The sequence below is a fragment of the Carettochelys insculpta genome, chromosome 3 (assembly GCF_033958435.1).
Source record: "Carettochelys insculpta isolate YL-2023 chromosome 3, ASM3395843v1, whole genome shotgun sequence".
In the NCBI taxonomy this organism is placed as follows: Eukaryota; Metazoa; Chordata; order Testudines; family Carettochelyidae; genus Carettochelys; species Carettochelys insculpta.
Window position 1 is genome coordinate 9507176 of NC_134139.1, and position 19861 is coordinate 9527036.

General features: G+C 45.0%; 1 protein-coding gene across 2 annotated transcripts; it reads left to right on the forward strand.

Moving 5' to 3' along the window:
* Window positions 1-3579: 3579 nt before the first annotated feature.
* On the forward strand, window positions 3580-15341 carry BMP2 (bone morphogenetic protein 2). Of its 2 annotated transcripts, XM_074989343.1 has the most exons (3): window positions 3580-4365; window positions 4928-5265; window positions 8006-15341. In XM_074989343.1, exons 2-3 carry the CDS (start codon window positions 4935-4937, stop codon window positions 8848-8850), a joined length of 1176 nt encoding a protein of 391 aa, XP_074845444.1. In that variant the 5' UTR covers window positions 3580-4365; window positions 4928-4934; the 3' UTR covers window positions 8851-15341. The 2 variants fall into 2 exon arrangements, with proteins under 2 accessions (XP_074845444.1, XP_074845445.1); XM_074989344.1 differs by lacking the exon at window positions 3580-4365 and having other exon boundaries at window positions 4394-5265.
* The last annotated feature ends 4520 nt before the right edge of the window (window positions 15342-19861 follow it).

Here is a 19861-nt window from a genome sequence, read left to right on the forward strand (position 1 = left end):
TCCCAGTATAGTCAAGATGCTGTAGTTATACTGGTATAACTCCTCATAGGGACATTCTTGCTCCGGAATAAGAGTGTCTTTCTCAGGTTTGGCTTAAAGCCTTTCCAAAACAATAAAAAAAACAACCCACCCCCACAAAAAAGAGGTGCTATTTTTTTTGACCAGCGTAAGTGTGTTTCCAGGGGAATTATACCAATGTAACGAGATTATTTTAAATTCACACCTTAACTTATGCGACTGTAACTCTCCTACATAGACAAGCCCAAAACTGCAAAAAGTGCCACTCTGAATGGTGGAACTGACCATGGGGGTGTCTCCTGTTGCTTTAAATTCTTCACATTGCTTTGATCTGTCAAATCCCATCAGCCTTTTACAAGGGCATACATACACCAGAGTGGTGCTCTGAAGAAGAGATGCAGCACAGCAAGGGCTTCCAGGCAGTTCAACTGAGAGCTTGTGGCAGGGATTCTAGACAGTTGATCCTTTGTATCATCATTTCTACTGCATTAGTATCTACAGGCAACAACTTTGACCAGAGCTCCATTGTGATGAGCACAGTATACACACATAATAAAGGGGAGTCTGCCAGGAAGAGCTCATGATCCAAGTAAGATAAAGGGTGGTGAAAATGAAGTATTAGTATCACTATTCTACAGGGAATCATGACACAGAGGGATTAAGGCTAATGTTCCCTTTAATTTGCTCCATCCACATTGCAGAATAAATTTTTTATGTGCACAGTAGCATATCTGGATGTGCACCACCAGTGGAAACACATGCTGCTGGCTGTGGACACTCTATTAATCTGCTGGGCGGCATTAGACTCTCTCCTGGGTGGCCACATAAGTGCACAGTTTATAGGGAACATGGATGAAGACCCAGAAGTTAGCAGCCTAAATACTAGCTTGCTGTCACACAGGGAGTATATGGCCCAGCTGGGACCTGAAGCCAGTGAGTTAACCATCTTCCTTTCTCTCTGTCCAAGATATACCACTCCTACAGAATCGATTCACCCTGACAACAGAGCCAGCTTCTTTCCAGGTCTCACTTTGAACTCATCTCTGACGAGAGCTTCAACCAACTGGCGTCACTGTGGTCACTCATTATTAATTGCCACATCAAAGGCTTTCACCCCATCACACTCCAATACCAGTTGTAGGATGGAGGCGTTTCTGTTGTGCAGATGGACAATCAGGCTGCCAAGCCCGGAGACAGGCACCCTGCTTCTGTTGAGTGGGAGACAGAAGAGAGGAGCTCAGTGGCAAAGGTTTTCTGAGGAGGATTTGCACGTTCAGAGAACCCTGACACTTTTCCACCACTGGAGGGCAGCCACATCTTAAGAACACTCAGGGCTCAGCAGTGCAGCCCTGAACTCCCAAGAAGTAAGGGGCTGCACCTAGAAAGTCAAATGCATTTAAAACGATGCTTCCCGCAGGATAAAAGGAGTTTTCTCAGGAATGTAATGCTTTTCTTGCGATCAGGGCAGCCTATGATGATTTCCAGCTCCCCATGCTACTTAGGGGCTGCAACATGCAAGATGTAAGTGGCAAAGGTTTCAGCAGCGAGCTCCACTTCTGCCATGACTTATCAAACGGGACGCCAGTGTTCCACAAAGAGGGGGTTGTGTCATTGTTAGTCTAACTCTGCCCAACTCTAGGGACACAGTGCCATCATAGAAGTACCCATGGTTGGCCAGTGAGGCGAATACCTTTCATGCAGTGTTCTTTCAAGGAATAAAACAGTCAAGTTGCTGAGCTGAACCCAGGGGAATATTTCTGGGGAGAGCTCTCACTGCAAGAAAGAGGCACAATGAGTCTGATCCCTACTTAAGAACCCCACATCTTCTTGGTTGTGGAGTCCCCCTTTTGAAACTTTTTGAAACTGAAAGCTTGCATCGCTGGGAGATGCTACAAGCAGGAGATATGAACCTTCTTCATTTTAAGGATGCAGATGGGTAGTCAATCTAGTTTTTCTTGCTGGCCTGACAGCAGCAGTTAGATTTCCACTCCAAGAGTTAAATACATCCACTGCAATCTGAACTTTTTAAAAGTGAGAAATGTGATGTTTGCAAGGTTCAAACAATGGCTGAGGTTTGCTCTAGATTTGACCAGGGCTACTCTATTGTGTTAGCCCTCCTAATGTCAGACAGAGCGCATGTAGACACATTCGACATACTAGGTTGAGCTTAACCATTCTGCCCCTGTTTTGTAAATCTTTGAACAGCAGCAGCAGTGGGGCTAAGCTATTTACCCAGACCTGTGATCCATGGTGGATGTCATTAACTGTGACTGGTTTGTGCCCATCTGCTAAAAATCAGGTGTGTGGCAGATTATTTTCACTTTTTTTCAGAGAAGCCTAGTTTATTTTAAAACACTCCGCTTCTCCCAAAACCTTATTTGACCTTCACACCTTAGAAGTCAGCAAACACTCAAATCCCACCACACAAAACTAATCCGATTTGTATAAGCAGAGTCCGAGACTTATTTCACTCTTCTCTTTCAGAGGGACTGTATAATGGATCATTGTTCAATTTACATCTCTGACTTTACTCTGCTTTTCCACTTGTAGGCGTGCAGGCTCCAGCTAATGCAAGTCCCTAACTCCAAGGCTCTGTTGGAATTTGGAGCCAATCCACAGATGGATCCCGGATCTCATTTGTCTGAGGACAGGGGGAAGAAAAAACAAAACAAAACACCTATTCCCAACTGGGTTTTAGTTTTTATGACACAGAAGAGCCCCCAACATCCTCAGGATTAGACTTTCTTATTCACCTTGAAGCTAAACGAACAGCTAGCTACTGGTTCACAACCTGATGCTACTGCTACTGGAGCAGAGGTATCTATCTGCTTCCTGATTTGCCTTGTCTCCCATCGGTATGAGTAGCTGTGGTACAGGCTGGCACGGCCCCAGGAGATGCATCTATTTATTTTTAGACGCCGATGCGTGCAGAGCTCAAACTGCGACAGCGGGACGTATGAATGGGGCATGTACGAAAGGGCAGAGAAAGAAACAATAAATAGATTTTCTTTTCCAGGCGGGCCAGGTAAATCCCCCTCCCAAATGAAACACCCGGACTCTTGTTCTTTGCTGTGCTGGAGCAATCAGGTTAGTGGGGGTGCCCTTTAAAAAATAAATCCCCATCCTTCGAAACAAGCCAGCCGGAGGGAGCTATTCCTGCAGCCTCCTGGGCCAGGGCTGCTGTGAAAGTGGGGCTGTGCCGCGGGCTGGATCTAGCAGCCGAACCTCGGGGAGATTCATCCTCGCTCCCTGCAACACTCCTCCTCCTAGCCCGGCAAGGCTGGGAAGGCAGAAGTGGCGGGCAGTGGGGGAGCGATGAATGAGCGACCCCCCCGCCACCACCCCTTCAGGGGCGCCGCAAAGAGGAGCGGGCACTGGTCAGAGGAGGCGGCGTCGCCTTTAAAAGCCGCGAGCGCGGGCGCGCGGCAGCCCTCTTGCTCGCCGCGCTGTGATTGGCCGGGCGCCTCCAGCCCCCGGGGCCGTGACATCAGCAGCGCCACAAAAAGCCAAGGCGGCATCCCAGCCCCGGGTTCCATCTGCGAGGGTGGGGAAGGGGTCGCGCCGCACAGCGTGCGACCCGAGCGGGGGCTGCCGCTTGCACCGCCGCTGCCGCGTCCCCCGGCTGCTCGCGGAAGTCTCGGCGGGGACGGGCCGGGCAGCTGCTGGACGAGCCTGGCTGCTGATGCTACGGGCGGATTTCTTGCACGGAGCCTGTTGCTAGCGGCGCTCGCTGCACCCGCCGTGCAGAGGGGGAGCCCCGGCCGAGCCTCGCCCCGACAGCCCCCGCGGAGCCCGAGTATGTCCCCGAGGCGGGCTGCGTCTCGGGCCGCCCCGCTTGGCGGCCCCGCCTGCCTCCGGGCGGCAGCAGCGGAGTGACAGCCCGGGAGGGATGCCGCAGAGAGGCGCCGCCGAGCCAGTCCCCCCCTGCAGGCACCGAGCCCCGGCTGCAGCGCGCAGGGAGCGCCCGGGCCAGCGCGGCATGACTCCCGGCAGGAGCGATGGGCGGCGGCGGGCGTAGAGCGCGGCAAGGAAGCGGGCGCACAGCCCAGCCGGGCCCGGCGCCGCGCCCGGGAGCGGCTTCGGCGGAGGACGCAGCGGGACTCTCCTTTTCGAGCTCCTCCGCGGGCTGCTGAACCGCGTCCGGAGACAGTCATCCCCCTCCCCCGGCGGGGCTGGGACCCCGCGCACACCTGGCGGCTCGGAGGAGTGTCGGCAGCGGATCCGAGCCCGACTCGGCTGGGGACCCCCCGTCGCTCTTCCCACGTCTATGTGGAGCCCGCGTCCATGGACGGGCTCCAGCGCGCTGCTCCTGCTGCTGCTGCCTAGGCGCTCGGCCGGCTCCTAAAGGTAAGCGCAGGGCGGCCGGGCGCGGCGCCCCTGGCACACCTGTCCTGCGGCGCGGCCGCCCGCTGCTGCTCCCGTTCACACGGGCCGGCTCCGCTTCAGGGCCGGCCCGCCCGCCTGGGAGCGCGTCTCCGGGGGAGGGGGGGGGGAGCCTCTTTCTAGCGCTGCTGTGCTGGGCAGCCCTGGGGCGAGCCCGGCTGGGCCCGGCGCTGGGACCCGACCCCGCCAGGAATGGCCAGTTCGGCTCCTGCCCGGAGACAGCCGCTGCGCGGCGGGCAAGCGCGGTGCAGGTGGCAGCTGGCCTGGCCCCCGAGCCACACTCCGGTCCTCCCCTGCGCCAGGGTCTGCCGGGCTGGGGCCCGAGCCGGGGGCGCTTCGGATCCGGCCGGAATCCGGAGTCACTTCGGGGCGCTGTACGCCCGTGTGGACAGGGCAGTGCCTGTCTCGCTCGCCTCCAGATCCGCGTCCATCGCCCCCAGCCGGGAGCTCGGCGCCTGTGGGGCGGGCTCTGGGCTGGGAGAGGCGCGCGGGAGCCGGCCGCCCTGACTCGCCCCTGCCCGCGCAGGTTGACCATGGTGGCCGCCGCCCGCTCCCTGCTGGCGCTGCTGCTGTACCAGGTGCTGCTGGGCGGCTCGGCCGGTCTCATCCCGGAGGTGGGCCGCCGGCGTTTCAGCGACTCGGGCCGCGCCGCCCCGCCGCCCTCCGAGGACTTGCTGAGCGAGTTCGAGCTGCGCCTGCTCAACATGTTCGGGCTGAAGCGGAGGCCGAGCCCCAGCAAGAGCGCCGTCATCCCGCCCTACATGCTGGACCTCTACCGCCTGCACGCGGGCCAGGCCGCCCTGGGCTACCCGCTGGAGAGAGCCGCCAGCCGCGCCAACACCGTGCGGAGCTTCCACCACGAAGGTACGGAGGGGGGAGCTGGCCCCGCGCTGCCCCCTGGCTGCCGCGCCCGGGGATCTTCCCCCTAGCGGCCCTGGGGGTCCCTGCCGGCGGGTTCTCCTTGCCAAGAGCAGTGGGAGGAGAGGGGTGTGTGTGTGTGTGTGTGTGCGCATCATCAGCATTGGACCCCAAAAAAACTGGAGGGGGGGAGAAAGGTACAGGGGGGAAAATTATTTCCAAATAGTTTCGCTGCTAACAAGCTTGGTTAAACTCCCAGGAGTGGTGCGCCTGTTTGAAAGGCGCTCCTCCAAGCAGTCTTTTTACATGTAATGTTCTGAGGGGTTTCTTCTGAATCTTTCCTCCTTATCCCATGTGAGGTTTTGCTCTTTATTTCTGCACCTTGGATTCAAATGAAGCCTTCCCACCCATAGACTTCAAAGATAAAAAGCTCCAGACCAGCAGAGTCTCTGTAGTTTACAGTTAATCTGGGGTAGTTTAGGGAAGGTTTTTAATCCCTGTAAGAGGTCAATGTAACAATCGTTGTATTGTTTACACAATGACTTTCTTGTCTGGGGTTTGAATCTAGGATGGATTTAGTGTAGATCTAAGGTAAGCCTTCAAAATAGGTTGGCTTTTTTTTTCCTTTTAAAGAAGTGCCACAGCTGGTCATTGGACTTCAGATGCACCTGAGCCTATGGATAGATACCAAGGTTATCTCTCTTAATTAAGATGCTCAATGCACTTCTTTAAAAGTAGGTTAAAGGAGTATTCACAAGAACTGCAGTGTCTGTGGCGCAAAGTAAATGTAGTAAAGTAAAGCTAGTTAGTTCAACAAACTGTTAATATCTGTCTTCCAGTTCTGTTGTGTGCACACTCAGCTGTTTGTTTGAAAGCTTTCCAAGTTCTGTGAATCTGAATCTAGTTAACTAGATCAGTAGTTGTATAGCTCGATTCCCTACTTGTCAGTTGCAAAAATAAGTTTACAGTCATTCACTGTCTGACCCTCACTCCTTTTTGATGCTTTAAGTGCATACAGAAGCAATCTTTGCTTTCTGGATATAAGTTTGTTTCTTTTTAAATATCAGTTTTTGTTCTTTTTAACTGAATTGACTTACCAGTTGTACATCCATTGATTGACTTAAACTCACAAGGTAGCTAAACTGGGATAGCACATCTGACACGGACCGGTAAAGACAGTAGTTTGCATGTTGCCCATCTGCTGGCTTCAAAAAGCTTCCAGAACTTGTAAATAACTTCTAGCTATTAGTCTACAGCAGTGGTATGCTGTAGTCTCACTGTAAAATTAATGAAAACACAGACTCCACATGTTATAACATGGAACTGTGTCGAAAGAAATTTTATTAGGATTTAATTAAGTTGGCACACAAAGGAAGTGGCCTAAGATCAGTGGTTATAATCTCTGATGGGAAAGCAGTCATGTAGCACTTTAAAGACCAACAAAATAATTTAAGGGGAAACCTTATAATGAGAAAGGAGATTAATGGTGAAATCTAACCTTGCACTGTGGTTTTTGTGCTTGTGTGTGAAAGAAAATTCTTCATAATGAATGGGAGAAAAATCTTGTGTATGGTTCATTCATGGTAAAACACTTCTGAATGAATGTAAAACTATACATGATGTGGGGGATGGGATGGGCAGTCTGTCCAAAAGTTGGAAAGCAATAGTATAATTTATAGATCAGTAGAATCTGCAATATAAAGTAATGGTGTAACAAACTCTTAGCATTTGCCTCAACCATTGGTCAATTCTAGCTACCTGGAAGTCCTATTTAACTAATGAAAAAACAAGCAAGTCTGTTTTGAGGCAGAGAATTACAGTACAGCTGTGTGTATTTGTATATTTTGGGTGTGATTCAGAAACCCTTATGAATAATGCTTACTCATGCAAGAAATTGAAATTATTGGGATTAATCACTTGACTAAGAATTACTCACCTGAGTAATACTTTTAGCCAATAAGGTGAAGGAATCTTCTTCTAGTATATTTATCTCCAAAGGTAAAAGCACGCTTCTGGGATGGCTTATTTGACAATACTTGTTTGTAAGCATTAGGCCTACGCATATGGCCTAAGCCACACGTACTTCTAAAAATAGACATGCATCTGAGTGCAGGAGAGAAAACAGTCAATTTCAAGAGGCCATTTCTCATAAATGGAGTAGTATCACCCTTGGGTTTCAGCAAAAAAAAGTGCCATTTATGGGCATTCTGAGTAAAACAGTACTGAGCATGCTTAATAAATGCCATCATAGATGTTGATCATGCTTTCCAATGGGAACCCAAATTCTTGTGTTAAGATTTGTAAATCTAACTAGTGGAGTAATCATTTTGGAATGTAGAGTAAAGGCATTTATATAAAAGCCATGTTTTTGAAAATCAGACGTAATCATGACCTCAAATCCTCAATCAGTGTTAATGATTCTGATTAATGGTGGAGGTCTAAAATTTTTCTTGCAAATGTCCTGGAATTCCAAACTAATGCTTCATGGTTTTTCTTACCGGTTATTATAACCACCTGGGATGCACAGTATATACCAGAATTGGATCAAAAGGCTTGACAATGAATGAAGTGTTAACTTCATGCTTTCCAGGCTCACATAAACAAACAGACCAGGGAAAACTCTTTTGTGAAAGTTTCAGATCTCACCTGTGGGGTACACTGTTCAAAGTTTCTAGCAGAAGAGTAATTCACATTTTCATGGCTTGTCTCTGACCTGTGTTTTGTTTTCCCTCTTGGATGAAATTAGAAGCTTGGGAAGATCTGCCAGAAGCAAGCGGGAGGACAGCACGGCGTTTCTTCTTTAATTTAACTTCCATCCCTAATGAGGAGTTTCTCACCTCGGCTGAACTTCAGATTTTTCGGGAGCAGGTGCAGGCAACCTTTGAGAACAATAGCAGCTACCATCACCGTATTAATATTTATGAAATTATAAAGCCAGCTACAGTTACGTCTAAGGACCCAGCAATAAGACTTTTGGACACCAGGTTGGTGCATCAGAATGCAAGTAAATGGGAAAGTTTTGATGTCACACCAGCCGTAATGAGGTGGATTGCACATAGACAGCCTAATCATGGGTTTATAGTTGAGGTGGTTCACTTGGACAATGAAAGCAGTGTTTCCAAGAGGCACGTTAGGATCAGCAGGTCTCTGCATCAGGATGAAGAGAGCTGGTCTCAGCTCAGGCCCTTGCTAGTAACTTTTGGCCACGATGGCAAGGGACACCCTCTCCATAAGAGAGAGAGGCGTCAAGCAAAGCACAAACAACGCAAACGCCACAAATCCAGCTGCAAGAGACATCCGTTGTATGTCGACTTCAATGATGTGGGCTGGAATGACTGGATTGTTGCCCCGCCAGGATACGGTGCCTTCTACTGCCATGGGGAATGTCCTTTTCCACTGGCAGATCACCTAAACACCACAAACCATGCCATTGTTCAGACTTTAGTCAATTCAGTGAATTCCAAAATCCCCAAGGCTTGCTGTGTTCCGACAGAACTGAGTGCTATTTCCATGCTGTACCTTGATGAGAATGAAAAAGTTGTATTAAAAAACTACCAAGATATGGTTGTGGAGGGTTGTGGGTGCCGCTAGCACAGCAAAATATATTAGACAAATGCAAAAAAAAAGCTGACACTTTAATATTTCCCAATGAAGACTTTATTTATGTAATGAAATGGAAAGGAAAAAAATACAAGTATTTTGAAAATATATTTATGTCCACAAAAAAGTTGGGAAAACAAATATTTTAATCAGAGAATTATTCCTTTAAAGATTTTTAAATGTATTTTAGTTGTACATTTTTATATGGGTTTAATCCCAGCACATGAAGTATAATGGTCAGATTCTTATTTTGTATTTATTTACTATTATAACCACTTTTTTAGAAGAATAGCTAATTTGTATTTATATGTAATCAAAGAAAATATAGGGTTTGTACATAATTTTCCAAAATTGTAGCTGTTTTGTGTGTATTTAAATTGAAAAGAATACATGGAAGGTTACTATGGCAAAGTGCATAGTACATTTGCTTTCTGCTGTGCTACTGTTAAGGTCACAAGTTCAAGTCCAGAAAAGTGGATAATCCACTCTGCTGACTTTCAAGATTATTATATTGTACAATTCTCAGGAATGCTGCAGGGTGGGCTGTCCAATCCATGAGAACTGGCATCCTTGTTAGGTGGAACATTTTGGATAAGAACCAGACATAGGTGATCTAGTAAAATACTGCTATTCCCAACTAATTTGCAGAATGAATACAAGCAGGGCCCATAGAAATCTTTAAGGAAAAAAGGTCAAACTCTTCTTAAACCTACAGAAAAGTGAAGTTTTGTCATTCTTATCCTTTACTAGTCTTCATTTAAGTTCTTATCCTGGCCAAATATTAAGTAGTAAAATATGACTGTGTTTTTGTGTGGTTATATATACACTTAAACAAAAATTTATATCTACTGGCCCATACTTCTAACACTGGGAGACAACTTTTTTTTTTCTCTCAAATGAGAGCTTATCTATATGGAATACTATACAAAACTAATCTTCAATCTTTAAGTTCAGAAAACTATTTTTTTTTTTCCTGAATGCTATCTACATTCACCTCCAGGTTTTGATGAGTCTCAAAGTAGTTTGTCTGTTTGAAACAAGACCTTGGAAAGAAAGCATTTCCCCACCCACAAATACAAAACCTGTTTCATATAATAAATACTAGAGCTTGTATATGTCATTCTGCAAAGCTGTCTGAAGAGCAAATGGTTCATTCCCAGAGTGGTGGTCTTTGATTTCCTTGCTGCTTAAATTTATGTATCTCTTTAAAAAGGGGCAAAAGCATGATTTGCATTTGGCAAGCAAAGCATTGATTTGCAACTCCTATTAATGAGCATTTTACAAGACTGTTGGCATAACAGTTTACAAGTAATTTGTAGATTGGAAGGGGACACAGAGGCTGGGTTTCTTGTTGTATTGGGAGACCTGCCAAATTGTAGACTAAAAAGTACCTGAGATTTGGCTTCTTGTTGATTGGACTGAAATCAAGTGCAGAATAAAGTCAAATGAGCTGAAAGGTGGTAAGCTTGTTCTGACACTGACAATGCTAAGCTCCAAAAAGCTGTAGAATTGCCATAGAGTAATTCTGTGAGTTCTTCCAGGAACTTTGCAAGTTGCTTTCTTTACCTGTGGTCAGAAGATGGCACTTCAAAGCTAAGGACTTCCTTCAGGGAGAACTTGCTTAATGTTTAGGTGTGTGGGGCTGATTTAAAAATAAATAGCATGCTACAATGGATGTACTAACTGGGCTTGTTGGCCTACAGATTTCTAAATAGATTACTTCTTTAAGGCCTCTTAAATAAGATTTCTACTCCCTCTGCCCCAAGAAATGTACCAGTACAATGTCTACTAGAGGGGACAGGCAATTAAGAGTCATTACTGGTTGAATGCTACTTGTGGGATTTTTGTTTGTTTGTTTGTGCCTAAAATATTTATTAGGCTCATCTGCCAACTAATGGGGCAAGATAAGTTTAACATTCTAGCAATATAATTTTGAAAAAATCTACAATGAGATCTTCTTTAGCCTTGTTTATTCTTGGGACACCTGATATTTGTTTTTAATGTTGATTCAAGACTCTGGCCTATGGTTTTTTGGTAGAGGGCTAGTCCTCATGGTTTCTAATGTACTACAGGTTCAGCCTCTCTAATCCAGAACTTGGCTGGCAACCTCTGTAATCTGGCATGATTTTTAGTTAGCCAGAGGGCCACTTAATATGGATGTGGCCAAGCTTCTCGAGGTCCCACAAAGTTTTACTGCCACTAGTGCTGGCATTTGGTGTTCTGTGCTGTTACATAGCTCTAAATTACTCCTACATGTCTTGTAAGAGCCCAGTAAGCAGTAGTGCTGCTAGACAATATTGACCTTCTGTGGTCTGGCAAACTTTCTTGTTCAGCACTGGTCAGGTCCCAAGGGTGCCAGATGAGAGAGGGTTAACCCATAGTGGTATTTTATGAAGATCTAAATGGGCCCTTTTAACACTAGCCTATTAACTTTCACTCTCTTGCCTTCTCTGCTCCCCACTTAAAATATGTAGTGTCTTAGTCTGCACTCTGCCTTGTTGAACAGCTTCATCACCAGTGGATCATGAAAGAGGTCAGTCACAGGAGTATGTGACAGTTACCAGATGTTCACTACTGAAATCCCACACAGATTAAGTTGCAGTACATATTCTTCAGTCACAGCAGTACTGCAGCCTTCTCCAACACATGCTGCAAAAGATGGTCCTGCACTGCAGGGAATTCAAGATCATGCCTTTGGATTATACCACTTCTGTTACCATGGTGACTCTGCTTCAAAACCCTCTGAAAGCAATAGGAAATCTTCCACTGGATTCTATTAAGCTTTGAGCTAGGCCAAAAAGCAGACCCTACTTTTATCTGCAGATTAAATTTTACAGCTCCTAACTCATTGGCTTAGAGGATAGTGACAGTTTTACTTTTCGAAGGCATCACAACATGGTGTTTTGTTTTGGATGCAGCACTTGTCCATGCATGAGCAGGAGCTGGCTCAGGGCCTGATACTGCATTCCTTATGAATGCAAAACTCACACTGAAATCCATGGAAGACTTGCTTGACTAAGGACTGCACCCTTCATTTAAAAAAAAAAAAAAAAAAAAAAAAGATGCCTGTGTGTAGTTGTAAGTCCATTAGGGCCCAGATCCCCTGAGTGCAGCTGCATAACTTTGTGCACATGAATTGTTGTGTTGATTTCAAAGAGGCTGCTTGTTTTGAGTCCAGTTAAGTGTTTCTGCAGAACTGGATTTAAAATACTTGTATTTTGTGGGGGGGAAAAAAGTATAAGCCCTTCAACATCTCTATTTACAAAGTGCCTGAGCTCTGTGCTGAAAAGGGTGGTCAGGGACAATAAGGTCCTGAAGGTTAATCGGGACTCACTACTAAACTCTGGGAAATAATTTTCTGGTCAGTGTCAATGGAGTTTCCACTGATAACTGCTTAATCGGTCTTCCTTGGTACCAAAACCGCTGCTAACAGGGTATATGTGTATGTCCTTAATGTATCCTTTCTTCACAGGACTGAGAATTTTTGTGCCTTTCTCTTTCTCATAAACCTATTGTTATGCTAGTGAGTTTTGATGATAAAACAAACCACCCCACATAATGCATTTTGTTGACTACACTCATCTCTTTCACTAGCAGTGGTCTGCCTCTCAGGCATGAGGCATAACGCTGCTGTCAGATTCTGTTGATATAAAAGCTGTATGGATATTTTGGAGGACCTTTTCCAGGCAGGTAAAGCACCCAGAACAATGGGCAGCTGTCTGCTTTGCTTCTGGGTGCCTGTTTTGTGGAGGCAGCAGCTGGGCAGTCTGGATGCTCTAGAGCAGAGCGCTCTTCCAATGGGCTTTTGTGTGTGGCTGCACTCTGCTGACAGAAGTTTTGTTGGGAAATTTCTTCTGGCAGTGATTTCTGTTGCCAGATTGCTGTAGTGTAACCATAGACAAGGAGAAACACAAAAGGCATGAAAGCCCTACCATTGCCCTTTCTAAGCAGCCATTGTTTGACACAACCTTAAATTTTCACAAGGCAGCCAATTGCTCGTTGGCATACCTCTAAGCTACAGGTGTGGTGAACCTGGTAGACAAAGGTGTTAGCAATACAGCAAGGTCACAACACTGGTGAGTGCCACATTTGTGAATTCAATTATTCACGAGCAGCCTTGCTTCCCCTGGGGCTGGCAGCACTGGTGGCTGCTGCCACCTCCCCAAGGCTCTGAGCTATTTGTCCTCTTGGCAAAATTCAACATCTGAGGGTTCTCAACATGGAACCCTTGCAAATGTTGCAACCCTACTGCATTTGTACATTTCAAATAAGCATTTCTCCAAATATGAAGCAATCAGCATCTCTGCATAGTATCTCCAATCCTTTCATGTGCCACCTTAATGCTGTGGTGCGCCACCTTTTCAGGCTACTATACCCTTTTCAGGTGTTTGATTTGCCTTATGTACCCCAAAAGTTTCACCTCTTTTAAAATGACTTGCTTACAAAATCAGACCCAAAAATCCAAAAAGTATTTTTGCACACTGACCAACTGCTGGCTTACGCACTTCAACCATACAATTAAATCTATAGAACTCTATATTGTACTTGTTAAGCGTATATGATATATAAAGCACTGTAAACATTTCATTTTATGAAATTTTAGTTTATAGTGGCTTTGCTTGTGCTTTTTATGTAGCATGGTTGTAAAACTAGGAAAATAACTAGATATGTTAACGTACTTCCTAGAAGACTTCTGCCTACTTGTAGGTGTACACATACCCTCCCCCTCAGGGGTGTCATTTTTATTGAAAAATCAAATATGGGAGCCCTAATTTAGGTTGACTAGGCCTGGGGCTCTCAATCGGAGGTATCGGTATCTACCAACTCACGCTGTATATTAAGTGTTCCGTAGATACACACCCTCACAGGGGTGTCCTCTATTTTTTTGTATATAGTAGCCCTACATAAACAGCTACATCTACAATAATAAGTTTTTTAGAAAAAGCCAGGTCTCTTTGAAAAAATCTTATAGAGTGTCTACACACAAAATGTGTCCTTTTGATATTAAATCAGAAGCGCAGTCATTTTTCTGCTGGCCCTCTTCCTTTCCCAGATGAGTGCCTTTTTCCAAAATATTTTTTTTCAGGGGGGGAGGAAAAAAAAAGTACAGATGCTCTTCAGGGTCCTTTTTTTTCAAAAGAGCAGTCCTCAGGGTGCTGGATTTTTTTTTTGATCCCTGGCCTGCTCTTTTGAAAGAGGGGGAGTTGCGTGGATGCTCTCTTGAAAGATTGATAGATACTTTAAATCCACTTTTTTGTATGTGGATGTGCTCTTTCAAAAGAAGTTTCTTTGGAAGAGATCTTCTGGAAGAACTGCTTCAAAGGAGTACTGTAGCATTGACATAGCCAACGTTTATAAAATTCTGTCTGGTTCGAAGGTCAGCAACATATAAAACATATAAGGTGGTCAAAAATTCTCCATTGTCAATGACCTTGTTTATACAGCCAGGTCTTGGTTGCTGGTATGTTATGCTTATGCTACACCAAGTACTGTTTGCTTTCAGTCCTCTTAAGTTCCTAGTGGATTTTCACTTTTATGCAATCAATTTTTATGAGGCCTGGATATGAAGGCTGCTTGCTTATTGTAGTCATAGCTCTGAAGTAGGGACTTCATCTGGACTGCATTTGCCCTGGACCTACTTTGCCACACCACAAGGAGTGAATAATTATGGAACTACTTTACTGTACAACTAGTCCTAAATTGTTGATTTTGTTTTATTTGATTTCAGGAGGCACCTAATTGCCATATGTCAGCTTGATGTTTAATGAAGATCAGGAAACAGAATTTATGAAAAGCTTTTGTATAGTAACTGCAGAGTTTCAAGAACTGTTTTATACTTCCTGATGGTGCAGGCCTGGCTTAATGGTTTGTTTTTATTGCTTAAGAGTGTAAACTTTTTTTCAGCTGATGTGTGGAAATTATATTCTCATCTAGTATTACGCATTTCTCATTGCTTATTACTCATTCACTGCTTTTCTTTCTGCCATCTGTAATCAGAGCTTTACTGTTTCAACTACATGCAAAATACTCCTGTCCTTTGTGCACAGTAAGATACTTTTTCCTTAGTACTCACCCACCCCTCCAAAAAAAAAAAAAAGTCTACTTTCTGTCAATATTGTTTTTCTCTGTTTTGGGTGGAGTCTGTCTTAGATTTTTGTTGCTAGATGGTTTCTGTAGTAACAAGCAGAGGAAAGCTCAAGCCTGAAAAGGCATTTGTAAAGATGCTGTATCTTGCCTGAAGTATTATTTTATCTCATTATGTACATGGAATATGCTTTTCTTTCTTTTTTAAATGGAAAGGCTACCTTTTTCCTTGTGGTAGGGCAAACTGCTGCTATGAGATCTGGATTTGTTTGTGTTCTTACATACAGGAGTTCTTGAGAACCACAAATCTTGTTCCCCATTCATTGAAGCTGCTTAAAATACCAATAAAAGCCAAAGGGTATTAAAGATGTATTTTCTAAAGAAGTAATAAATGGTTCTTACAGGCAAAAACCACTGTGTTTTGTTTCTTAGTTTACATAGAGGCAAAAAGGGCTAAATGCAGACAGATGCAGGATACCTGGGGTTTGGTTTCACAGAAGTGAAAGCCTGTCAGAAGTATGGCTGTTTGTTATTTTTTTTAACCAAAAAAATCCCAAACCACTGTTGTGTGTAAAGAAATACTCTGGTCTTTGCTTAACATACAGTAAGAACCTGATTTTACTTGACTATACTTTTAAAGCACTCATGGTGTTGCTAAGAAATTCCAGAGGTTTAATAGAACCTAATGGGTCTCACACATCTCACATTTGACTTCGTGTCTCAAGTGCATCTCAGAACAAATTTTTGATGGAAGAAATAGTGTGAATTGGATCTTTTGCTTCACTTGCAGTGTTAACCATTTGTGACCTGTACCTTCATCAGTGCTTGCTGCAGGTAAAGTACTCTCTAAGGTGGGTTTTCATACTGTCTGTTCCTATTCCACGCTGGTCAATCTTTACTGCAACCAACTTGCCTCTCGCTTCAGTAGGAATGTTGCCTGATATAAGGATTCTGCACGGGCCCATTGTACATGCTATGTCGCAGGAAACAGGTCAGGTCAGTAACATGCTGGAAGTCTGAGGTCCAAAGCTATTTTGCGTGTTTGTTTTACATACTGCTCTGAATGCTCTCAGCTGGGATACTTGTTTGGACTTATATTGCCCTCGATGAGAAGAGATGAGAGAACTCCTGACCCTTTGCAGAGACAGGAAACCTGTGGTGCATCAGTTTGGTCCTTAGCCCGCATGGAGCAGGGGCTAAGGGGCTGTATGTTGTTGGGCTCCAGTGGCACCATGTTAAGCAGCCCCCCAATTCACCTGTAGCAAACTATACTTGATGCAGTTATATGCACTGGATCACACCCTGAGCAAGTGTAAATGGGCATAGTTCCCCTGAAGTCATGCTGATTTACACCAGCTGAGCTTCTTGCCCCCCCACCCCACACCCTCCTTTATTGTTTTCCATAGGTGCATGCTGAGATTTTTTTGAGAGGGTGGGGAAGGGCACAAAGAAGTTGGAAATGTTCAAAACTAAGATGACTGCAGCTAGAAAGATCACAGCAATAAACTCCTATGATTCCCAAAGTTCAGTTTCCCACAACAGTTGGACGATGGCAGGTTTACAATTTAATGAGGCTGTTAATCCCATTAGAGATTAAATTAAGAAAGTCTTTCTGGGAGATCACCAAGAACTCTCTGAATACTGCACTGCAGTTTGAATAGTAATTCCCAGGCCAGGGCCCGTTGACAGGCATGTCTTGAACTGCAGGATACTCTTTCATTCGATGGCTTTCATTAAACCGGAGAGCATTCAACTCCACCAGCACTTAAATAAAAAGTACAGGGTTTTAAAAAAACTATTATTCTGGAAGCAACATGGAAATCAGAATTTGGCTGGAGCCAGGGTGTGGAAAAATCAGCATAGAGCCATTGGCACCACCGGTTAAAGATACGGTCCATTGTATGAAAACAAAGACTGGGCAGATCATCTGTATTGCCCTGACTCCAGTAGTTTGGCCCTTGCACAAAAACATTTTTATGGCACTTGGTACATCCTAGTGGTGAGCGAGTGAACTCTAGTATAATGACTGTGCAACCACAGGCTTCAAAAGCGTCAAATGTCTGTGGTACAATGGAAATTGCTGTTTCCACATCAATAATATACATATGGGCATACTGAAGCTTAGTGCAAGGCCAAGGGGGGATGGGGTGAATCTTTGACCATGGCTGCACCAGGCATCCGTTCCGAGCAAAATGCTTCTGCTCTTTACCGTCTGAAACAATGCTTCATTTCATTGTAGCTGTGACTTTTGCATTTTTTCTCATGACTTACTGATAATTTCATATGAAATTTAATAGACTGAAGGAGTTCCTGGCTTTTTATGAATGAGGAAGTGAGACAGTATGTCTATTATTTCTTATAAGCATCAGCCACATGTGTGGAAACACTTTAAAATCATTCCATATAAGGACAATTTGGCTATAAATTTCCTGCTTTTATTCCCCTACCCGCTTCATTTGCATGGAAAGACCCATTACGTAAAAGCAGGGAGTTCCTTTTAAGAGCTCATCTGCTCTTTCCTTCATCTTGAGGAATTCTAATCCTTCCTTCTGCCAGGACAATAGCTACAGCAAGCTAGTTTGATGTCACAAGCTGCTGCCCTTGGGCCAGACCATAATTTATGCAAATGTCCCTTATCACAGCAGTGCAAAAGGGATCTCACAGTCAGTGATAACTTGGCCCAGTAACTTCAGTAGAGAAATAGAAAGGCACAAAAGGCTCTCTGGTAAAATGGTGCTGCACTTCTTGATACTTGTTCATTACACTGTGTTCAATATACAAAGTCTGGGCAACTCTCACAAGAGTGTGGTGAGCCTTGCAATAATTGGTGGTTCTGTTTAAGCCCTTTTAAGTCAAATGATAACATAAGAATATCAGCTTTCTTTTCTTTTTCTTTTTTTTTTTTTAAAGGAGCTTTCTAGCCCTCCTGACTGTCGAGATTAAACACTTGAAAATGGGACTGAAGTGCACCCGATCGGCATGGAAAGCAGACAATAAAAAAGAATCCACAGTCCTTTAGACTTTAAAGTCACCTCACAACTCTTGGATGCTCTGGGTTGGGAATAGTACATGGTGTAGGAATTTTTAATATAAAAGCAGGATAAAGATAAATATTTTCCCTTGGATATTCTGCATTTTAATAAAGTATTAATATGTTAAGTATCACTATGCTAACTTTAGGTTAGAGGGTCAGGGTAAGCAATTTTTCAATGCCTATCAAACTGAAAAATTTCAGCTTTGATAAGGGGGCAAAATGCTACAAAAATGACTTTTGCACCTCTTAAGTTATGGACTCAGACCTGCTATGTTGATGGTTCCTTGGCAAGTGGTACAAAGAGATTAGAAAGTGTTTGTGTCCGTTAAGCTGTCCGGCTTTGAAAGCAGGTTATTTCCTGACTCTTGACTGGACAAGCCTGTCTCTGGAAGGCAGTTGTCTTGTCTGTGGAAACACTCCAAAAGAAGAATATGCATCTCTTGTGTGTGTCTCGCCCTGTAAACCAGTGGGCCCACTCGCTGACCTGTGCATTAATAAATCTCCCCAAAGCACTAAAATGCCTCTCCCTTTCTTCAGAGATGGGTTTATTTTCGTAAGCAGAAATAGTACAACATAAATCAAAGCAGATAAACCAGGCCCCTTCCACAGCCTTTTCCTTCCTAGGCTTTAGCATCTGACCATCCACCAGGTATGTCCAGCTGGATCTTCCACCTAGCAGTGGTGGAGGGTGTTCTTTCTCCTGAGTTTGGACCACCAGTCGAAACCTTCCCATGCCCTGAAGGCCTCTTCTCTTTTTCTAGTATGCAAACCCCTCCCACATGGCTTACCAGTTACCCTGGCATCAGCACTTTTTCAAGCCTACCTTCCCTGTGAGCATAGGAACTCTGCCAGGCCCACTCCAGATTCCTGGTCATGGGGAAGAGAACCTTGGAAACCCAGCATCCATCCCCCTGCTCCAATCACTTCTGTTTTACTTGTCCCCTGACAGGAGGAGAGTCCCCTAATCAGTAGGTCTCATAGTTTGGTGGTTGGAGATCTGGATTCAAACTGTTTCTCCCCCTTGTGTGGGGATGGGGAGAGGAATGTAATGGGGGATCCAGCTGCCCAGCTAAGAGGTCTAAACTGCTGGATTAAAAGGTATCCAGGGTGGGGGGATGGCAGCCAGATTTGGATGTGACCTGATCCAGTCTGTGTGCTCAGAGGCTGCTTAGCAAGTTTCAGTTGTGGCTGGAGTTTGTGGATAGCAAATGAGACTAAAACAGGAATGTCGGAGCCTGAACTGACTTTGGAGCTCTGTTCCCGCTAATTTTTTCCATCCATGAGCAGAATAAATTTTGTTGCATGCACCAAATCATGTGCTGATGTGCACCACCAAGAGAAACACAGCTGTGAGTGCTCTGCTAATCAGCTGAGTGGTACCAGAATCTCTCCTGGGCAGCTGCCAAAGCACTCCAAGCACTCACATTCTAGGTAACAAGGGTAAGGAGCTGAAGTTTGAGGTTTAGGAACCTAAGTATCTTTCTGGATGGGTGGCTCTCTTTGCCTTTGGGGCTCTTAATCCCTGCTGTCAGCCCCATCCCACAGCTACTTTGTCCCCTCTCTGTCATGCCTCCTTTAAGATAGCTTTGAGATGCCTTATCTCCCCTCCTTGCCATGTGATTGGCTCTCTGATCTGTCATTTTCCCCCCAAGCATTTGGTCAATGTTTATGGAACTTGCTGTCTTCGAGAAGCCTGGTGACTTGTTGTTCTGCTTAGGGAGAACAGTAGCACTGTTAGCACTAGGGACTTTAATTAGTGTTTATGCAAATTGAATCTAAGCAGGGACTGTTGGGGCACAAGGAATGACCCAGTGATTTAAAGGATACCTGCTTAGCTTGACTTCTCACAAAGCAGCTACCCCCAGCTGATCTGAATCTGATGGC

What these genes read in the sequence shown, in the direction of transcription:
- BMP2 (XM_074989343.1), top strand. Translation starts at nt 4,935, where the DNA reads ATGGTGGCCGCCGCCCGCTCCCTGCTGGCGCTGCTGCTGTACCAGGTG. An exon ending in GCGGAGCTTCCACCACGAAG is followed by an intron (nt 5,266 to 8,005) that starts GTACGGAGGGGG and finishes GGATGAAATTAG; the next exon opens with AAGCTTGGGAAGATCTGCCA.